Below are 22,452 nucleotides of genomic sequence, written 5' to 3'. Positions count from 1 at the left end.
CTTAGCGGGTTCCAAAGACGTAAACGTAGGCTTTGGTTCCCATAGGAGAGGGACATTATGTGATTGCTATTTGGTAGGCTCCTCAACCGCCTTGGCCGCTGAGGTACTTGCCTCAGCGCATTGAACGGCGCCCCCTTCGTCAGGCTTTTTCCTGAGATTCCTTCGAGGTAAAGATCAATTGCTTTTTCCTTGGCAACTTATTTGTTCCGGCTTCTACGGGATTTCCGTTGATCATCTAGCTCGTTATTGAGCTGGTTTTGCATAGATTGGCATTCCCGAGCAGTAACCTGGTCACCCTTGATCTTCATTACCCCTTCGGGTGATGGGAATCTAAGGCATTGATGATAAGTCGATGTTATCCCTTTGAGCTTGTGCACCCATCTTCTTCCGATGATAGCATTGTAGGGGGAAGGAGCGTCTAGTACGCTGAAACGGGTGTCTACCTTCATTGGTCCCGCATTTATTTGCAAAACAATGTCCCCCAACAGTTTCGTGGGAGCCCCATTGAATCCATAAATGGTGTGGTATGAAGATATCAGCTACTCATCACTTAACTCCATCCGTTTGAACGTATCATAGAACAAGACATTGACTGAACTTCCTCCGTCAATGAGAATTTTCTTGATGTTGCACCCTGCTACGGGCAGTGTGAGGACCAAAGGATCATTGTGATCCTCTATGTCTTCCTCCACATCGTCTACCTCGAAAGTTATTGGTGCATCCATCCATTGCTCATGATCGTCTATTTCTACCCCATCGATTTTGTACAGCTCGCAGTAGTCTTCTAACTGTTTTCTCAGCCTTTTCCAATCTGCGCTGTTAGAGACGGTCCCATGGCTTCCGAACACGAAATGGTCTTCAGAGTTCGATTTCCTTTAGGAAATTGAACTTGCTTGCTTCTTTTTGACCTATCACCTTCTTCTTCCTTCTTTATATATTGCTTAAGTTCTCCGTTGTCGATAAGCTTTTAGATCATTATCTTCAAGTTCTTGCACTTCTCGGTTTGGTGCCCATTGAAACAATGGTAATCACAGTATTCCTTCGATTTTTCAGATCTTGGGGGTTGTTTCTCTTTTGACCATGGCCAATCCAAGTTTTCTCGACCCTTAATTTCTTTTAAGATTCGAGCATAACTTGTATTTAGCTTTGTGTAAACCTGATCTTCGAACTTTCGATCATCATTCCGAGGGCCTTCTCTTCTTCCTCTCCTATCTTCGTTTGGGCGTTCGATTGAACTTCTCTTCGATCCGCTGGCCTGCTCTGCGGAGTTAGTTCGATGAGATCTTTGAGCCTGTGCCCTTGGATTCTCTCGCTGGATTTCTTCCAACCTAGCATGTTTCTCGATGATTACCCGAAGATCTCCTTCAATCGTGGGCACACTCCCATGAATTTCGACAAACAACGGGCTCATCCTATCTAGTCCCCATTTGTAGCAGGTAATGCTGACCACTGGTTCTACATTACCTATAGCCTGGAATATTTTATGTCATCTATCCGTGTATTCCTTGGTTTTCTCCTTGTATCTGGTGGCCAATGAGAATAACTTGTCCATCCCAGCGAGGACAGCCTTGTTGTACATGTAAGTTCTTAAGAACTTTTCAGTGAGTTGCTCATACGAATTGATGGAGTTGGGAGGTAGGTTATCAAACCAAGATAGAGCCGATCCCTTCAAGCTTGAAGGGAAATATCTGCAAAGGACCACATCATCCTGATCCCATCGGGCCAACATACGGTTATAATACCGAAGGTGGGCCGCGGGATCACTGGATCCATCGTAGCATTCAAATGCTGGAATCGGACATTTCTTGGGGATTTCATCTTTGGATAAGCTTGGTACTAACAGAGTAGTATTAGCTTCTCTCATAACTTCTTCTAATCTTCCACCTCCTTGCTTGGTATTCAGCTGTTCGATCTCTTCCATCATCTCAGCGCGAAGGTCCTCCATCGCATGGTGGTGGTGACCTATCTGCAGATTGTCCTGCTCTTCGGTCATTACTATCAAAGTAATCTGAATCTTCGGGGACATAATCCTGGTATGAGGATCGGTTTCTCTAGACGTGTCATCGGTCCAAGGGCTCGGGATTGGCTTCGTTTGTTACGACCATTCTTCGGTCGCGATTTGGCCTAGGTGCCTTTGAATTAGCTTCGTCATGTTGGTTTGCCACCCCTAAACTTTGAGTCATCTTGTCTTTGAGCTCCTGGTTTTCTCTATCCAACAATGCCACTTCCTCTGCGTATGTCCTCTGATTCTTCTTTAGTTCTTCGAGTCCTGTCATCAATTGGGAGGATGGATTCGATCCTTGGTTTGGGGTCCCGACCTGTTCTTGCCCTCCAACAACCATGGTTCGATCTTCGTCGATTGTATGGATGTGGGGGTAAGGGGGATCGGTTATCCTTATTGTTAGCTCTCCTTGCGTTATGATGGGTTGATTCATCGTTAGCAATGGCTAAGTGGTCAGAGTGGTCTGATTCTGATCATTTGTCTGCGGCATTCCTAAGGATGCCAGGTGCATTGTTGATTCTGCAAACCCTTCACGTTGCTCATGAACGCGTGATCTCGTTGCTAGATTGGTCTTATCGTCTTGTGCCGCTATGGCTTTGACCGCTGCTGCCGCTATCGTGTTGGCGTTCATTGGTGAGGTGATCTCTATTGTGTCCACCTTATGGGTTGTTGTCTTCGCCTTCTCACCTTACTGCGGGTCACAACTAGTGTGGTTCTCAGTGTTTCTTTCGATGGGGCCTTTCCTTTTCCTACCTCTTTGACTTTTTCCATGTCAGATCTCTGCAAAAGACGACGAGTAGTCGAGAGAAAAGGGACCACAACGGTTTTGTTAGCAAACTTAAACTTAAGTGCGGACGATCACGACACCGAAGGTATGAAAAAGATATTCCATCTATTACTCCCCTCTTCAGAGGTATTGGATATTCTTGATTCCTTCGACTGGTCGTGAAGTCTAAGAATAACGCAAGAGGGAGTTTTAAATGCGGTTTTAACACCCAAAGATGACAGATCTGCGGTTTTAACACGGTTTAACACCCAAAGATGACAGATCTGCGGTTTTAACGCGGTTTTAACACCCAAAGATGACAGATCTGCGGTTTTAACGTGGTTTTAACACCCAAAGATGACAGATCTGCGGTTTTATTCAATAATGGTTGGCAGATCTGCTTGTTTTAAACAGCAAAAGTACCGAATCTGCAGTTTCAACACTCAAAGTTGAAATATTCGGTATTTTAAAAGGACAAAGATGGCAGATCCGTTATTTTAAAATAGAGAAGACAGATCCAAGGAGGCAGATCTGCTGTTCTTTACAGGTCCATAATGGAGTTTGTAGAAAAATCAGCGTAAAACCCTTTTAGAATTGCTATGGCTTTTGAAGGCGGCCATAACGAAATTAGAATAAATTGTCCAAGATACTATTTCACGAGGAATAGTACCAAGGGTTCAAAAATCATAGGAAAGATAAATCTTTTACCGGGACGGAGTCCCTGTTTCTAGCGCCAGATTGTGAACACATAAATCACGACGGCATCCATGTGTCCACAAACAATGTTCGCAATCATAAATAATGGGCGATACACATACTATGATGGTTTAAAAGCATAGATACGATGACTCATCGACTCAGAGTCTTCGGGACTCGTCATTGTCTAGTCGGATTAGAGTTAGATCATTCATCCTATAGAATCACTAAGCAAGACAAAGCTAGATTGAAGTAATAAAACATAAATATAGTACTGAAATGTAAATAACACAGAGATGTACGTGGTTCAGCACTAAGGCCTACATCCACGGGGTGTTGAGTTTCACTATGTGTTGAAGAGTTACAAATGTAGCCGATTGGCTTTAAGTGAAATACGATGACTGAGAGAATGGAAAACATACTTATTCTTCCTCTCTCTCTCCTAGTTCTCTCTTTTCTATTACAAATCGATCACCCCTTCTCTCTTAGTGGAGAAGGGTATTTATAGGAAAATATGCGGGGTCCCTTGTCAGAGACCGTTGAAACCTTATCTTCTTGTTCTCTGTGTCAATCCCGCTGGTATCTTCGTTCCGAACCGGTGCCCTCAGCGACTGTTGTTGATACCGCTGGATCGATGCCTTCTCTTCCTCAGATAACTTGACACGTATCCTATGGTTAGGGCATTTAATGTGGGTGGTTGGGTCGTCTGCATGCGACAGTCAGCTGTCTGCAGGCCCTATCACCCCCGTGTCAGTCTGTTTAATCCCCACCGTCAATTTCGGGTTCTCCTCGAGATCGGGTAAAGCAAACTTTAGGGCATTCTTCCCAACTTCTCGGAGGTTCGTAACTTCAGTGCCCCTTGATATAGTGATCAGCATGCCTTCCACGTGTCGATATTTTGACACGTGTCGATAGATGGATTATGCGTATACACTTACTTACACAGAAATGCAAACCACCTGGCTGACTATCTATCTAAGTTTGCAAGAACCCGTTCCGTTTGTTTTAACCGGTTTAATAATATGTTCGACTGGATATAAATTTTGATCCAGCAGGTTAAAAACAATACGTATGATTCAATTGAAGATTTCTTCCCAATTAAAAAAAAGAAAAAACCCTCTAAGATCTAACAAGATGCCCAATTGCTACTTCAAAAAAATTTCATGGGAGAATTTGCTTAATTTTCCTCTAGACCTATCCAACAAAATTCAACACAGAATTATATTAACACCAATAAGAAGTGTCGGTGACCCTAACCTCCAAAACATAAGTACAGTAACTCAATAATAAACAAAATTAATGTACATACTCCTCGGTTCCCCCTGTACCTTAATCTCATCAAAACCCCCACACGGTTAGATTTTCAACACATATTCGTATCTTCACACATTTCGATGAATAATCAAACGGTAAACACAAAACCCTAACAACCTCCTCCTTAAGGCATACACTAAGAAGAAAACCCCAACCAACAAACATTTAATTTGGACTTACAGTCAGTCGCCTTCTTCCAGTTGGAGACTGATAAGTGTGAAACAAACAACAAAGTACACAGCTGGCACACAAAAACAAAACAAAAAAAAATCTAGTGGTAAAAAAAACCCCACTTTTCTTTTCCCTTTCTTTTTCTCAAAATTCCCCTTAATCGAATTCAATTCTCTCATCAATCGATACCAGATCACAATCACAAAACACTAAAAAGAAGAAAAACCCAGAAACCCATTATAGTTAAACATCAATTTATAAGCTCACTTGCTGCATTTGTTTTGATTTGTCCGAAAAATGCGGGATTTTCTGAAGAGAAGAAGTAGAGATTTTCGGATAACAGCCGCAGCAGCAGGAGGATTTGTAGTTTGAGTCATGCACGGGTTTAGTAGATTATGGTCAGGGTCAGGATGGATAAGTAGTGGTGGTGGAGGTGGTGGTGATTCTCCAACATTAATGACTACAGCTACAGCAATGGCAACAGCATCACCACCAACATCACCTACTGTGTCACCTAGGTTTAGACATAGTAGTAGAAGGAAATCTTCTTCTTCTGTTTATGGTAGTGGGAAAAGTTCAGGAGGACCGCCGAAATTAGAGAATTTTATTGAGAGAATTGTGTATATTTTTTTATCTGCTGTTTTTAGGAGAAGAGGTGTTTTATTATTTGCTCCAATTTTTTATTTTTCTGGTATGTTAATGTATATGGATTCTTTAAGTTTGTTACCTGGATCAAGAATTGGTGGTGGTGGTGATCGGAGTTCTTCACCGCCCGGTTCGATTTATCGGAGTCCTCAAGTTTTTGAAAAGCTTTGGCCGTATATGCAGCTTGATACCAATCATAGCTACAATGAGGTATGATTTATTGTTCAATTTCTTGTGTCTTTGTGGTGGGATTGTTGTTTCTCATGGAATGTAGTTTTTGTGTAATCCTAGGGATGGATAGGGATTGCACATTTGAGTAAATAAACCTAGCTGAAAAATCTGAGTGGAAATAGGAAAGACACCTTGTCATCAGTTTGTGTTTGGAATAGAATCATTAGACTGTCCAATTTTAATCTAAAGTGTTCTTTTCTGATAACCAAATTGATCCCAGTTATGCTGACTTAAAGAGTTGGAAATATTGCAGTTGATGTCAGCGTGGCGCCGGAGATTACATCAAACTTGGAGGCCTTGTGTTAACTGGAGTACTGCTTCATCAGGTTGGAATCTCATGTAGTTTGATTTGTAAGTTGCTTTGAGTCAAAGTAGTTAAGTGAGACGAATGCAAGCATATTTAGCCATGTTTTGATGAACTTACAATACTTAAGATGCTGTTTTTGAAACTTGGGATTTATGTACTAGGACACAAAACCTATTTATATTTTCTGTTTGTTTGCTTGTTACATTTGTAAAGGGTATATATCACAGGCTAATATGCTTTCTTTTTGCTTCTAGAGTTGTCCAAACTGCCGAAGTCAAATGGTTTCCTTATAATTGAAGCAAATGGTGGATTGAATCAACAACGTATATCTGTATGTCTCACACCTTACACACTTAATATCAGGCAATTATTTCATGAATTTGGAATGGAGAGTTTGCAAATAATACCAGCAATGCTAGTGAAGACATTACACACAACATATCTCTAATATTTGCCATATAGAAGCAAGGGCATTCCCGTAGAAACAAGAAAATAAGGTTACTCGCCCCACTCTTTACCTTGATGCCAACTTAGAGATGGAGAGTAGTCTAGACCATGTTCAGGGAAACAAGAAAATAATACCAGCAATGCTAGTGAAGACATTACACACAACATATCTCTAATATTTGCCATATAGAAGCAAGGGCATTCCCGTAGAAACAAGAAAATATGGTTACTCGCCCCACTCTTTACCTTGATGCCAACTTAGAGATGGAGAGTAATCTAGACCATGTTCAGGGAATTTTGACGTGAATAATCTCGTAAGTTTACAGCTTCTTACCTGTTTTGTTTAATTTATCATTCGGTTTTGATACAGATATGTGATGCAGTGGCTGTTGCTGCGTTACTGAACGCTACCCTCGTCATTCCTAGGTTTCATTTGAATAGTGTTTGGCGTGATTCCAGGTGACGATGACTTTTATACTCGTTGTAAAGATGTGGTATGATGTCTCAATATTTGTAAAGGGTACTTATTACAGGATCAACATTGTCCACAACTTTAACTGAGAACTATTACCTTGCTTCTTTATGTCCAAACTGGTGTCATGCTTTTGAAAATTTTGTGAGGCTTACACAATTCTTTATGCTTGGGACTTTTGTAGCAAGTTCGGTGAAATATTTGACGAGGAGTTCTTCATATATTCTCTCAGAAATAATGTTAACGTAATCAAAGAGCTTCCAGAAGATGTATTACATCGGTTCGATAATAATATAAGTAATATAGTGAACTTGAGAGTTAAAGCCTGGTCTACTCCATCATATTATCTTCGCAAGGTTCTTCCAAAGCTGTTGGAACTGGGGTAATGTGTTATCTGGAAAAATTGTTCTTTGCTTATTTCCTCGTATCTATCTAAATTGTGATCATTAAGTTTAACGGAAAGTATTAGAATATTAGCTAATGTTAGAAAACTAGCCAATTACTCCCAAGCTTATGTGCAAATGACTTGACACTATATTCACCCCAAATAGTTCGCAAGAACTAGGGTTCTAGATGGGCGCCACGTCATTTTCCACCCAAGCTTGGAACTAACTACCTAGTAGCTAGCATCTTGCATGGTTGAAATTAAATCGGGGTTTCAGCATTTTTGTTTATGTCCTGACAAGTGCTATATGTTTTTTCCCTAATGCCTGTGTAGAGCTGTACGAATTGCACCCTTCTCCAACAGATTGGCTCATGCAGTTCCCTCAGAAACTCAGAGCCTTAGATGCTTGGCCAATTATGAAGCATTGAGGTTTTCAAAACCTATACAATCACTTGCTGAAAAGATGGTTGATCGGATGATCAGGAATAGCTCAATTAGTGGTGGAAACTATGTCTCAGTACATCTTCGATTTGAAGAGGTACTTTCATGTCGCCTAATAAAACCCCTCTGTGTATCTGTGTGTCACACTGTTTCTAAGGGGTTCTTGTGTTTCAATGAAGGATATGGTAGCTTTTTCATGCTGTATTTATGATGGTGGTGAGGAAGAAAAACTTGAAATGGATAATGCTCGGCAAAAGAATTGGAGGGGAAAGTTTAAAAAAGCTGGTCGAGTAATAAAACCAGGTGCAAATCGGATGGATGGAAAATGCCCACTAACTCCAATAGAGGTTAGCTTTTAATCTCCAAAGGTTTACCGTTAACCTTTTGATACCGTGTTACTTTGTTGCAGTTAAGTTTGCACTGTTTGATGTGCCTTGAATCAAAATTTTCTTTTCATTGGTTTCTGCAGGTAGGAATGATACTTAGAGGTATGGGTTTTGACAATACTACCTCAGTATATGTTGCTGCTGGGAAAATTTATAGGGCAGAAAAATATATGGCACCACTTCGACAGATGTTTCCTTTGTTAGAAACCAAGGAAACTCTTGCCTCAGAATTGGAACTTGCTCCGTTTCAGGTAACTGTTGCATGATTTAGAGCGCACTATAGGAATTGAATCATTATTTTATTTTATATTTTGGTATCTGCTTAATGCACTATATCTTGATCTTCCTCCTATTTGTCAATATGTTAAGATGCTTCCTAACAATTAGTGTTTTTGATGTAGGGTCACTCGTCTAGGCTGGCTGCCCTAGATTATGCTGTATGCCTTCATAGTGAAGTGTTTTTAACAACTCAAGGTGGAAACTTTCCCCATTTTCTCATGGGTCATAGACGTTATCTATATGGAGGACACGCAAAGACAATCAGGCCTGATAAAAGGAAACTTGTCATATTATTTGATAGCCCAAACATCAGGTAACTAGCCATGTTAGTTTACCACTGCATTGATATATTTTCTCGAAAGCATCACGAAATCATCATTGTATAGAGTCTCTGTAGTGTTCTTTTGAATAACTTCAGACGTCAGACATGATAGAAAATGTTGATCGCCGTATCTTACTGCAGATGGGAAAATTTCAAGCGCCAAATGCACGAAATGCTTCGCCACAGTGATTCAAAAGGTTATGAAATGAGGAAACCTAGTAGCTCATTGTACACCTTTCCCATGCCAGATTGTATGTGTAAACAGCAAGAACTAGAAGAAGTACAAAATATAGATGGTAACATAACGGTGACTATAAGTTAGAACGGATGATACATGAAGAAATGTATAACAGATTACTGCAACATTTTTCTATACATGTAATTGCCTAGTAATGTATCTAAACAATCTGTCAATTTAGATGTTTGGAACGTAACTTATTAGAAGAGAGCTTATCAACATAGTTATTCTTTAGAGTTTCATTAGCTCTACAAAATTGTAACTCAATAGTTAATATTCAATATTCAATATTCATTGTACATGATTTAAGTGAAATACAGGCTTTATTTGATAGTAAAACATGGTCAAAAAGCTTCTATAAATATTTTCGTTTTCTAGTAGGAAGAGTCTTCTGTATAAATATTTTCGTTTTCAAGTATAAAGATTTAAGTGAAATACAGGCTTGTGATTTGCAGTTAACATTACCAGTGTTACCAGAAGTATGTACTAGTTTCCACCAACATCTTGGTTACCTGAATTGATCAAGCCTGTAACATCTTGAACAAATCTTCTAGCAACAAAATATATATTTTTGGAAAACAGGGAATTTGCAGGAAAAAAAAAACTCATCCTGTTTATGAATGAACTGCTTTTCCGAACTTGCAATTACTTGAAAAACAATATCATTAAAAAAACTAAGAGATACTTAATGAAGCAAGCAAACATAGGAGAGGAGAGAGACAGCTTGAACTTATCTGCGATACCGGTAGCGTTTGAAGTTGAAGTATAACTTCAAGATTCCTTGTTCAAAAGTGCACTTAAAACCTTTTTTGTGGGAATACTCCCATTCTTTGTCGACAACTTTAAATGCAATGTCTTCATAAGGAGTCCCTGCACGGAACCTGATAAGACATGTCTCATCGCTGCCTTCTATCTTCTCTACGGTATATACTGGAGCCTTAGAATTGTCCAAGAGATCAGGGTACTCTATATTGAATTTGTAGCCCTGCACCATCTTTGGAGGAGGATTATCATGGTTATAGTGGATTCGGTTGTACTTGTTCCACTCGTATCCGGTATGAACACGATTGAAATATTTGGGTTTTCTTGGATGATATTCGTCATGCCACCAGTAAACCCCTGAATCAAGATTTTTTACTTCTGACTCAGGACCAAGTATTGCATATCTTTCCTCAATAGCTCCACCATGCATAATATCTTCCTCCACTTGAGGCTTTGGATCATAATACTCACTTGCCACATTATTTTCATTCTTCGCAGGGTTCTGCGAACGATATAGATGCTTCAGATACGCCCTCGCCTTGAATACAGGAAGTTGTTTCAGAACAGCCTCCCAGAACTCAACTACCATGGCAGTGCCAGAACGCATCTGTGACTCGATCTGTGCCTGAAACACTTCTAACTCCTGGTAAGTCTTCCCATGCAAGAAATCCTTCACATCTCCTTCAATGCTCGGGTGTAATCCCCTTTGTTCGGCAAGCAACTGCACCATAGCTCGATATAAAGCATCACTCTTTCGAGCTTCTGCTAGTTCCGAATCACAAACCACCAGCAATGCATCCCAATACGCTATATGTCTAGGCGTTTCCCTGTCCATATCCAGAAGCGTTGCTATGTCATCACGAAGCTCTTCCATATCTTTCACTGCTAAACCCTCAAAAACCTTGTACGGTTCATCTAGTTCACCAACCTCGTCATCCAAATCCTTAAGATGCTTGAAGAGCACATCAATAGGCTTTGCGCGCCCCTCACTTATTCTTTTTTCCGACCTGTTCTTGCTTCGTTTATACTCAAACTCCTTTAAGTTTTTCTCTAACTCCTGATTTTTGGCTCTTTCCCGCTCTCTAGCTAACATTGCCGATTCTTCTTCGCGTCGCGCTTTCTTGATAACACTTTCTTCCCTTCTCTTTTCAATGTTTTGAATCTCTGCCGTATTTTCTTTTTGTTTCTCTTTTAAAAAATTTGCCGAAATTGCATCAATGCGCATACCTTGCGAGACATCCCGTGCGATCTTCTTTTCCCAAACGAATTGTTCATAGAGGTTAGAATCCCCGAACCGATTCGAATCATTGGAATAACCTGATGAGTGATGACAGACTTTCTGATTTTAATTTCTTAGCAGCCCTCGATGCCTTCTTCTGCGCTTTCTTTACTCTGTATTTACATATTTCTTCTTTAGTAATCTCTAAACTCGTTTTTCTCTGATGGTTTCTTCCATCACGATCATTACAATTTCTAGTACCACAACTCTGGCCTCTCCCCATTGATAACGATGAATGAAGAGTAATAGACCAAGCAGTGATTCGATTATATATGGATGTCTTGAATTTCAAGAGAGATAATTGCATTAGGAAATCGAACCTTAGAATCCGAAGTAGGAAAGAATTCTAAATATAGGAGTTCAGGTCATACTTGGAAAGTCCCAGTTTTGGTAGAACTTTTGAGCTTCTGCTCGAGGTGATGCGCTGTTGCATAGGAGTTAGATGGACCATAGTGAAATCAAGTCCCGCGAAGTGGATGCCTAAGCGGCACACAACTGACAAGCTAGATGGTGCGCAAAAGACTGAGCATTTGGGCTCAGAAAAGGCATTAAGAATAGGCAAATTCATTGAAGTACATAATTTAGTGGATAGCCAGGAACTGAGAATTCCATATAAATAGGATGGACAAATTTTGAATAAAATGGCCCAGAATTTTAAACTTGCAACAGAATATCTATATGTAGTACTTAAGATGTAAATTACAGAATACTTAAGTTTGATCAGGTCAAGGGAATGGTGAACTTCTTGTTCTCATGATTCTACTTCTGTTGGTGAAATCAGGGGGTAGAGCAGGCAACATTGTAAGTGCAACTATCCCACTTGCAGCTGCTGCTACAGCTCCAACAACAAAGGCAGGGAGATTGCCACCTCCAAATAAGGCGTCCCATGGTCCACTCGCTACGGAAACCAGAATCTGAAAATAAATAGTTTGAGACAGATTATTCAGTAATAACTATCATTAGCCGAAAGTGTTAAATTTGTTTTACAAACTCTTAACAATAAGTTTGAGTAGAGTGGTGCTTACTTGTGGTATAACTACTGCCAGATTTAGAACCCCCATTGCAAGTCCTGTAAATCAAAATGCCAAGTTCTTAAAAGAATTCTAATAATCCAGAAAATCCGTAAGAAAAAGAAGTCACGTTCCGAATCGCTCTGTAGCTAAATGAAACCAGAATGATGACTGCATATGTAGATGGAAAATGAGTCAATAATTGCTTGTTTGAGCAATTGAATGAAAGCATGTGACTAGGACTACATCATATTACCTTGACCTGCACCGGAGGAGTTGGAAAAGATTGCAGCCAATGCAAACGGAATACTATATGTCACCTGAAAAACATTCAATTTAGCAAACAATGAGTCTATGTTGTAAAAGGCGAGCGCCAAAGGCGCACTAAGCGTAGGGCTGGCGCCTGGCAATTATACTTAATTCTGGTTTTTTCTAAATTCCAGGCGCTCGCCTGGGGCGCTAGGCGCTGGGCTTGGCGCCTTGCCTTGCCTAGCGCCTTTTACAACATAGCAATGCGTATCGCATATCTGGTAACTCCATTTAGAGGTTCAATCTTACAAACTAACTAGCTCTTCGTTTATCACATGGTAGTATGGGGAACAATCTCTTGTCAAGTGTTCAAATATTTTCACTAGTTACAGAAGAAATGAATGCAGGAACGGAAAACTAACCGCAAGAGGTACACCCAATACGGCAAAGAGAGCCAATGCAGAGATTCGAACTCCTAGCGCTGGATCAGCTTCATCTGCCCCTGCCCTGGATGATTCTACGACTTTCGTAATCCACACCGTTGATGCCAGACCAATTGACAACACCAGATTCACAAAAAACCATAATCTCTTTACACCACCAACTTTCTTTGCCAACCATTCAACACCCAAAGATGTAAATCCCAGCACAACTGAATTGAACATTAACCCGAAAGAACCCGCTCGAACCCCATCACCATATTGCTTCCCATCTCCAATCTTACCGCCATACACCTCTCTACCCATCCAATCCGTATCAAACAACAAAAACGGAAACCAACCGATCCAATTAAGACATGTTACAAGTAGTAAAACCCACATTGGTCTCGGCAAGTCCCTCAGTGCTTTCACTATCTCCCCTACAAATGCAATATTTGCTTCAGCCTCCTCATCCATTTCAACATCATTAATAGTTGACGGCGATATTGATATCGACGACGATGATGACAAGGACGATGCTGTTATCGGTTTCTCTTGGATTGAAGTGAGAGCAATGGTTGTTAAGGTTAACAAGAGTATAACAGCCATGAAAAAACATGTCTTAAGATTTGCACAATAAACATCACAAGCTTCGGTTTTACTAAAAGTCAAGAATTTGTAAAGATTGGTGTAAGAACCTGCGGCAAAACCTAGTATATTACCAACAGCCATGAAAAATGAATAGAAAGCATTAGCAGTTCTAGTTCTTCTTTGATCAGTACCAGTTAAATCGGCTAAAAGTGCACGACAAGGCCCTTGCAACATATTATTAGCAACATCAAGAATCCAAAACCCCAATATAAATATAGTAATAGAAATGACTTTGGGTCTATTAGAAGAAGAAGAAGCTGATGAAGCTGTATCTCCTAATGGGTCACCTAAAGAATGACCCAAATCAGCAGCAAAACTAATGAACATGACAGATATTACAACGAGCAAGGTACCGGAAACTATAAAAGGCCGACGACGGCCCCAACGAGAGAGACAACGATCGCTATGGTAACCGATGATGGGTTGAATGATCATGCCTGAAATTGGACCACAAAGCCAAATGAAAGCTGCATATTTATGTGGGATACCTAAGAGTTGAACGTATGGAGTTAAAAGAGATAGTTGAAGTGCCCATCCAAATTGGATTCCTGCTGCTATTGATGATACTAGTATAAGTTTCTTGTGTGATGCTGGCTTTGGAGAAGAAAATATTGGTTTTTGTTGTTGTTGTTGTTGCTGTTCTAGCAAAAACAACAAAGGCTGTTTATCATCCATGATTAATTTCTGTCTACTTGTATCTTTTCTGAGGTGCCTATATATGGGAAGTGCTGATGGTTTATACTAGCAAGTTCTCAAAACCCTCACTCTCTCTCTGCTGCTTGTAGTTTAAAAGCTGGTTTTGGTTTGATTGAAGTTTTTGTCTTGCCAGGTTTCAATGGAAATACGTTGTGACGGTGATAACTTGGAAGTTATGAGTCCTGAGTCATGACCACCTGTGCGAGCTGGCTAATTATAAGCGGTCAGCTTAGGATGCAGCACGTGTTGGTTGCGCATAACGTACAGTATTACAAACGTAAGCTGTTGCAGGTTTTGTGGGAGAAACCGTTCGGAGCTCCATTCTGCCAGCTACAAGTAGTCGAATTTTTGGAAGATATTGCCATGACTAGTGTCTTGGTAGGGGAGAGTTACTCTAAAGCTTTGAAAAAACTGGTATTGTTATCGTGGCCCCTGTAGGTAACCACTATGCAGTTACCCCTTCTTCAACTGGCCCTCGGCGGAGGCAATTAGCATCCCTTATTCCTACATTTAAACAAGAACTATAATAAAGACAAAAAAGGTTGTGAAATAGCAAAATCAGACAACCCCTTAACCCAAATTTTTTTAATGACAAATCTGCCCTTTACGTATTAGTGTTAATAATCTTGATTAGTGATTAAATATTTTGTTTAGTGATTAAAATAATTTTCAGAATTATAAGAGTTGTTTAGATGAAAAATTTGAGGAAAGAAAAATCAAAGTTTTGGTTTGGTTAAGAAGGAGAGAAAGAGAAGTAGAAAGTGAGAAAATTCTAATTCTTGATTCAATGGAGGATGAGGAGGGTCATCATTCATCTAAAAAACCTAGGAAAATACATATCAACTACAACAATGATCCAGAAATGGCTGATTTCTTAGATTATGAGAATGATTTTACACCCACTCAAACTCAAGCTCAAACTCAAACACAAACTCAAGATGATGATTTTTATGAGCCAAATCCTGATGATGAAGACATTGATGAGGAACCCAATGCTTCTAATACACAGGTACACTTATATCCTATACTTAATCTCACTTCTATAGCTCTCAATTATCAAAAGTTAGGTTTTTTGAATCATGGTTCGGCGAAACAGGTTGAGGTTCGGCTCACATCTATGAGCCGAATCTACCAATTGATGAACGGTTCGGCTTACTGAATCTGTTTACTGCATGCGCTGAACCTATAATTTCCAATTCCAACCCTTTTGTTAGAAACTAGTTCGGCTTATATGAAAGTTTCATAGTAAGCCGAACAACATCCTGAATAGCCCGGAATAGAATCATTACTAATTCGGCTTACATATCCAAAATCGTATGTGCCGAACATAATTTTTTAATTTCTGGGTTGAAATATTGTTACTGGTTCGGCACATATGGAGAATATCGTATCTGCCGAAACCTCTTATGTTCAAGGTTCGGCACATAATATGATTATCGTCTGAGCCGAACATGAATTTGTTAATTTTTGGGTTAAAATATTGTTCGTGGTTCGGCACATATTGAGGATATCGTATAAGCCGAAACCTGTAAATGTTTATAGTTCGGCACATAATGTGATTATCGAATGCGCCGAACCTTGTTATTATATTCCCTTTCTAGTGTTTAACCTTGTGATATTCTTTGTAGATCGTGCTTGGACCCATGGAAAATCAACCTGATCCAGTAGACATAATTCACGAGGATACCAAGGATCACTAAAACATGAAATTGAGGAACATCAACCTGATCGTGCTTGAGGAACACCAATACTGGGTTACACCAATAATGATTTTTAAGGCTCGGCTTATAACTCAAATTATAGAAAAAGCCGAACCTGAAGGACAAATGATTCGGCGCGTAACTAACATTAGAGGATAAGGCGAACTCTATAAATTCGGCGCATAACTGTTAGGCTATTCATTAAAACATGAAATTGAAGGTGTCCATAACCCAATCCTAGCACCGTTAAAAACAAAGTTCAGCACCTAAAAGCAAAGGTGTTTGCAACACCATAAAAGTGTACTTAAAACTTAAGAAAAAGTGTACCATAAAAGTGTACATAAAAGGGCATTTAACCACGACCCCTCTTCTTAGTTGCACAACCACCTCTTCTTCCACCTTGGTCTTCATCTTCCGACGCATCATTACCGGGTTGGACGGTAGCACCACCTTGGCTTGTACCTTCATCAACTTGTCGAGACCTCTTAGTGGTAGGCCTTTGTTCGGGTTCCTCGGGTCCTTGTCCTTTGTTGATGATTGCATACCACTTGTTGATGAGGTATTTTTGTTCTTCCACGGTCATTGGTGTTTTGCAACCAAGTTTGGCCTTCATTTTTTTCAACATCTCCCTACCCGCGGCAACCTATTTTTTCATTTGTCAACAACTTATAACCATGAGGTTGAAGACATTTTTACCATAACTAATATATGAAAATAGTATAAAGTGAAGTCATTCTTACCATAATCTTGAAAGCCTTGACTACATCTTCGGAAGTAGACTTGTTGGTGATCTTGATTGGCTTCGCCTTCCCCTTATCAAATATCTTTTGCCTTTTCTTATTGATAATGAAGGGATGAGAAATTTGGTTATACCAATCCATATAGCCCGGATCCTCTTCACATGGATCATCAAGTAAAGGTGTTAACTTGGACGCATCTAATGTGTGATTGTCTAAATTATTCCAAAACTCAACGGTGGGATCAGGATCATACTTTGGTTCCCAAGATGAAGTGGTGCTTTTAGTTCCCTTACCACTCTTTGGTAACAACCTGAATTTCTCGTCAAACAAAGGAACCTTTTGGACGCATCCTAATTGATGGAGTACTCGCCTAGGATCGTATATAACATAACCACCGGGATACCACAATGGCCCATGATACATACCTACCGGCATATCCTCATCTTCAACAACTTCATCTTCTTCATCTTCCTTCTCATATGGTTGAAAAGTGACATCATCAACACCAAGACGGTCTAACGTCTCTCTCAAACTTGCCACCAACTTCTTTTTGTTCCTTTTCTTGGAGTCCTCGTACGCGTACCGTGCTGCAGTTGGCTCTGTATCAACATAATCGACATCTTTCTCAAATACTTTGGCCAAGTTCAAAATTGGGAAATGGTCATATATCCACACCTACATCCAAAGAACCACATTAAAAAATCAAAGGAATTGAATTGATAGAAACAAGTTTTACTTGGAAAGATCAAAGTAAGAATAAAGTTTGCAAACTCAGAGAACTGTTCGGCTTATATGGATCAAGTATTACAAGCCGAACCAAGTAAGTAAAAACTTCGGCTTAAAAGATTTTATGGTTATAAGCCGAACCATACTCTGAACTCCCAAAAGTTACCTGGAGCAAAGTGAAGTTCCCTCCGATGTTTGTACTTGTCAACCTAGACGCGGTGGCAAGTTGGTCCAGCAGGTAAGCGAGCGTAGCCGTTCCCCAAGCAAACTTGTTACAAGTTTCAAGATTCTTTACCAATTGGAGATAATTAGCATTTACCTTGTTTCCGGTAGTGTCGGGAAAGATGTCTCTACCAAGAGTATAAAGCAAGTAGGCAGTTCCGGTTTGCTTCACTTTGACGGGATCCATTATCAACAAACCTTGTGTGACTCTTTCCTTTGTGTTCTCAAACTCCTTTTTCAAGTTAGTCAACTTGATCTTCTTATTCTTCTTATTTCTGCCACCTGGTATGCAAATGGTATCGACATCTTTAACTGATCGACAAAACTCCAACTCAGTTTTCTGTGAACCCCAACCAAGGCATTCCAGGTACAAATTGTATAGCTCATCCCAACTCATGTAAATAAGCCGATCCTATACACTTGTAAAATTTATGAAATTTTAACAATGATATTCGGCGCAACCCTAATACTATCGAATAAGCCGAATCTAGACTTATGAATTGAAACCTTTATTCGGCGCAAAACTAATACAACCATACAAGCCGATCCTAAGCACATGCAAAAATTCTAAAATTCAAACAACAATTATTCGGCACAAAACTAATACTACCATACAAGCCGATCCTACGCACATGCAAAATTTCTGAAATTCACAAAACATATTCGACACAAAACTAACACCATCGAATAAGCCGATCCTAAATATAAGTCTCTGTGTCACTAAGTTCGGATCAAAAGGGATTTCAGATATACGCCGAGCCGTTCATATGCACTTTCAGGGTTCAGTTTCAAGAACAGCTCGGCGCACATCTAAGATTTGTTTTGCGCCGAACCATACCCTGTAACCGCCGCAGAAACATGATTTTGACGAATTAAATCGACCAAACCAATCTAAAACATCAAATACGAGATGGGTTTGTAGAACTAACCTTCTTATTCTCATTTCCGGAGTTGGTCCTTCTTCAATCTCTTCTTCCGGTTGATTTTGTGCTTGATTTTGAGTTTGTTCGTCACTCTCTAAATCTTCTTCTTCTTCAATGGGTTGTTGAGTCGATCGATTTGAACGAGATACTGGCTTACGACGACCCATTATATAGATGAGTTTAATCGTTGACTAAATTTTCATGAATCGACGATTAAATTTCCGCGATGAAAAAAAAGAAAGGAAAGGGTGAATGAGTTCGGCTGTGGAGAGGAAGAAGAAGAAGGTGAATGAAACTGATTCTAGGTGTAGTTGATTATAGGTTTTGTATTAGGGTTAGGGATAGATTAGTAGTAATTTAAAGGATTTAAGGGCATATAGGTAATTGAACCACCCCATAGGGTACCCCTTATAAGGTCACCCAAGTTAGGACTAGTGCTTTGTATGCCTAAGAAGATTTTGGTATGCCCAAAATCAGGGTTCCTATTGTTTTCACGCTTTCCATTATCATGGCCCGCGCAGCAAAAAGGCCGAAAGTTTCGTCGTCGCAGTCGATTTATGAGACCGTGGAAGGTTCTCTTGAGTATGAGATAAAAGGGTATTCTCTAGCAAAGGGAATGGGAGTCGGTAACTCCATGACTAGTGGAAAATTCACAGTTGCTGGTTATGATTTGAGTATACGTTTTTATCCAGACGGCTATGATCAAGCTAGCAAAGACTGTATATCTGTAGCCGTTACGTTACTAAAGTTTAATAAAGGAGATACCGCCAGGGTATTATTGGAATTTAAACTACTGGACCAAACCGGACAAGGGAAATATGGTGTCTATGCCACTTCTAACTCTCCGTTAACGATACACTCGGAATGGATATGGTACTTCCCGTTTTGTCTGATTTTTCCTTTAGTTGTTTTATGGCTGTTCTGTGAAGCTGTTTAGAGACTAGGATGGTAGACTAATGCAAATTGGCCTAATGCAACTCATACACGCAGTACCAAACTTCAGAGCTAGTAAAGTTCACGTGTGTCAAACTTTAGAACTAGACAAATAGAGTTAGTTGTTCTGCTAGGCACAATTAACAGCTTCTATTAACTCACTAAGCATCAAACTGTCCAAACTTCTTTCTTTTTATGTATCTACTCTCCCATTCATTGATATAGAAATTTATAAAAGAAAACCTTGAGCATAATATGATGTTTTTATGTGGATTAATTTCAGGGGAAGTACAAGGTATATGTCCAGGTCGGACTTCGAGACCTCAAATTATCTCAAAGATGATTGTCTTAGCATTCATTGTATAGTCGGAGTACTACAAGAGCGAACTCGTGTTGAAGAGCGGAAAGTTATTCCTGTACCTCCATCAGATATGAGTCAGAATCTCAAGGGTTTGCTGCAATCTGAAATTGGTTCTGATGTTACTATTCAAGTTGGCAATGAACTCTTCAGAGCCCATAAGTCGATACTTGCAGCTCGATCTCCTGTATTTAGAGCTCAGTTCTTTGGATTAGTGGGTAATCCAGACAAGGAAAAGGTAGCCATTGAAGATTTTGATCCTTTTGCCTTTAAGGTAAGGCTTTCCACAGTTCATTGTCTTCTTATCATGGTTTAGATTAAAAAATACAATGTCATCATCAGTGTTTTACTTCATCTATGCATAAATTTACGAGTGTGGATAACTTATAATTATATGATGATTGTTGCAGGCCATGTTGTTATTTTTATACTCAGATGAGCTTCCTGAACCGCATGAACTTTCTGATTCAGATTCCCTTTGCAATTCAACTACAATCGCGCAACTTCTATTAGCTGCAACAGATATAATGTGAAGATATAACCGCAAGTACTGTGGCGACAACACTGGCCCTAGCAGAAAGATACCAATGCGGAGAAATGAAAAGTGTGTGTCTAAACTTTGCAGCTAAACTCGAAAATTTAGAAGGTAAATGTTGTATTTAGACTTCTGAGAAAGTAACTAGCTATTTGCGTAGATTTCATGAGGAGCACCACGTGGGTCTGTTCAGTTTTAGGTTAGATAATTACTAGTATTTTCTTACTCATTAAAATGTTTTACGTGTAGAGGTTGTGAAGTCTGATGGGTTCGCAGATTTGGGGAAGAGTTATCCCTCACTTTGGATGGATCTGTTGAAGACTAGTACAATGGTCAATAAAATATGAAGCTTAATACTTTACAGGAAAGGAATGTAAATAAAAACAACAGTAACAAACAACAACAACACCTTGCTGCAACCCCAAAACCAGTCTCATAAGGCTAGTTTCTGACTGTTCTGACTTTGCGATTAAGTGATTTTTGATGAATTGCTGCCTGTGAAATTTAGTTTTATTTAAAAATATTTGTTACAAAATTCCCTTAACAAAACTCTATATAATAGGGATTCTGTAGAAAATTTATTATTACAAATCTTGTAAAATATTCGTAAACTTGTAAAACTCCACGCACGTTGAACGCAGGAAACTCAACATGGTGCGTACATGTTTTAAGATTCCTGTGGTTCCTGATTTATGTTGAATCCTTTAACTGTTTCATGGGTTATTCAAGCAGTTTAGAAACTAGATAGGATATACAACCCATTTAAATGAGCCTCAAAATAAGTGTTTCTACCTGGCCTGTCCGGCATGACGGGCTTTTTGGGTAGCTAATTATGAACCATTTTTTGGGGACTACTCAAAAATGGTGGGGACTACTTTGTGATAGGAATGTTTACCCTATACTTATAAGGGGTGTCCTAAAATATGGAAATGGCTAACCTATCCTTCACCTATATATAATCACCTCCTCCCAACACCACCACCACCTATATATATATAACCACCTCTACCCATCACCACCGCCGCTCACCACCACCAACCACCACCTACCACCACCGACCACCACCACCTCAAATCACCACCGCCGCCACCTCTATATATAGCTTAATTTAAATCATTAACAAAACAAAATCAAAATCAAAATTATAACAAACCCATTACTTTTCATTCGTTTTCCTTTGGAAAAAATGAGAAGTTATCATCAAAATGAGTTGAAAATGGAAGTGGCAGATAAAAGTTCGGCTAGGAATTATCTGAAAAACTTTGTCGAACTAGCCGAACTCAACTTTAATGGAGGTTTTTTCTTTCAAAGAAAAGTTCGGTTACGTCGCAATTTTTTTCTCCTAACCGAAATTTTTTCTGAAAACCTATATATTGAGTTCGGTTACGTCGCAAATTTTTTCATTTTATTTTCCCAGCCGAACTTTTAGTTCGGTTACGTCGCAATTTTTTTCTCATAACCGAACTTTTCTCTGAAAGAAAAAACTCCATTAAAGCTGAGTTCGGCTACCTGAGTTTTTAGAAACATTAACCGAACTACACTTGCAGAATGAGTTCGGCTACCTGTTCTTCAAATGTTGTAACCGAACTTTGTTAACGAAACCGAAATCAATTTGTAAATTGTTCATTTTTAGGAATGTTTTGGCCAATTCAAGCACCATTAACTAAATTTGAAGTATCCGTGAGTACCCAAAACATCATACTCTTATTGTGCCTCTTAAAGAAAAAGATCTAAATTTTTTTCTTCCAAAACCCTCATTTTCATTATCATCTTCATCTTCTTCTTCTCCCTCTCTATAATTATTTTTTTGAAAAAAAATCAAATTATTAATTTAATTTCACTCATCATTATTAATTAACTCACTAATCATTACACTAATTTAATTATCAAGGAAAAATTTGGTATTAGAAGAAAAGTTAGATAAGGGATGACGCATTATTACTTTTAATATCCACCCAAAAAAATGGAGAGTAGTCCCCCATCATTTTTGAGTAGTCCCAAAAAAAACCGTTCCTAATTATGAGGCATGTCTGGCCTGGCTGCAGTAGGAAACAGGCCGGGCTGCCCGACCTGGCCCAATTTATACCCCTAGGTATTATTTTCCCATAAAAGTAGTAAAAGTAGTAGGAGGTAACATCTACTATGGT

At 39.4% G+C, this 22,452-nt stretch overlaps 3 protein-coding genes and 1 pseudogene across 3 annotated transcripts; 2 read left to right on the top strand and 2 right to left on the bottom strand.

The window, feature by feature from the left end:
• The first annotated feature begins 5,005 nt into the window (after positions 1-5,005).
• Positions 5,006-9,441, top strand: LOC113356146 (O-fucosyltransferase 9-like). The gene is made up of 10 exons (XM_026599179.1): positions 5,006-5,804; positions 6,079-6,151; positions 6,387-6,463; positions 6,950-7,038; positions 7,236-7,433; positions 7,770-7,974; positions 8,057-8,224; positions 8,347-8,514; positions 8,665-8,855; positions 9,006-9,441. Exons 1-10 carry the CDS (start codon positions 5,325-5,327, stop codon positions 9,184-9,186), a joined length of 1,830 nt encoding a protein of 609 aa, XP_026454964.1. The 5' UTR covers positions 5,006-5,324; the 3' UTR covers positions 9,187-9,441.
• Positions 9,442-9,832: 391 nt separating this feature from the next.
• Positions 9,833-11,366, bottom strand: LOC113359441 (annotated as a pseudogene).
• A 502-nt stretch (positions 11,367-11,868) lies between these two features.
• On the bottom strand, positions 11,869-14,147 carry LOC113359440 (sucrose transport protein SUC2-like). The gene is made up of 4 exons (XM_026603074.1): positions 12,825-14,147; positions 12,410-12,473; positions 12,169-12,212; positions 11,869-12,057 (listed from the first exon to the last, which is right to left on the bottom strand). Exons 1-4 carry the CDS (start codon positions 14,145-14,147, stop codon positions 11,869-11,871), a joined length of 1,620 nt encoding a protein of 539 aa, XP_026458859.1.
• Positions 14,148-18,987: 4,840 nt separating this feature from the next.
• Positions 18,988-20,303, top strand: LOC113359439 (BTB/POZ and MATH domain-containing protein 3-like). Its single transcript, XM_026603073.1, has 3 exons — positions 18,988-19,352; positions 19,696-20,044; positions 20,181-20,303. Exons 1-3 carry the CDS (start codon positions 18,988-18,990, stop codon positions 20,301-20,303), a joined length of 837 nt encoding a protein of 278 aa, XP_026458858.1.
• Positions 20,304-22,452: the final 2,149 nt, after the last annotated feature.

This window comes from Papaver somniferum, chromosome 3, assembly GCF_003573695.1.
Source record: "Papaver somniferum cultivar HN1 chromosome 3, ASM357369v1, whole genome shotgun sequence".
NCBI lineage: Eukaryota > Viridiplantae > Streptophyta > Magnoliopsida > Ranunculales > Papaveraceae > Papaver > Papaver somniferum.
This window is presented reverse-complemented; position numbering and strand designations above follow the sequence as displayed.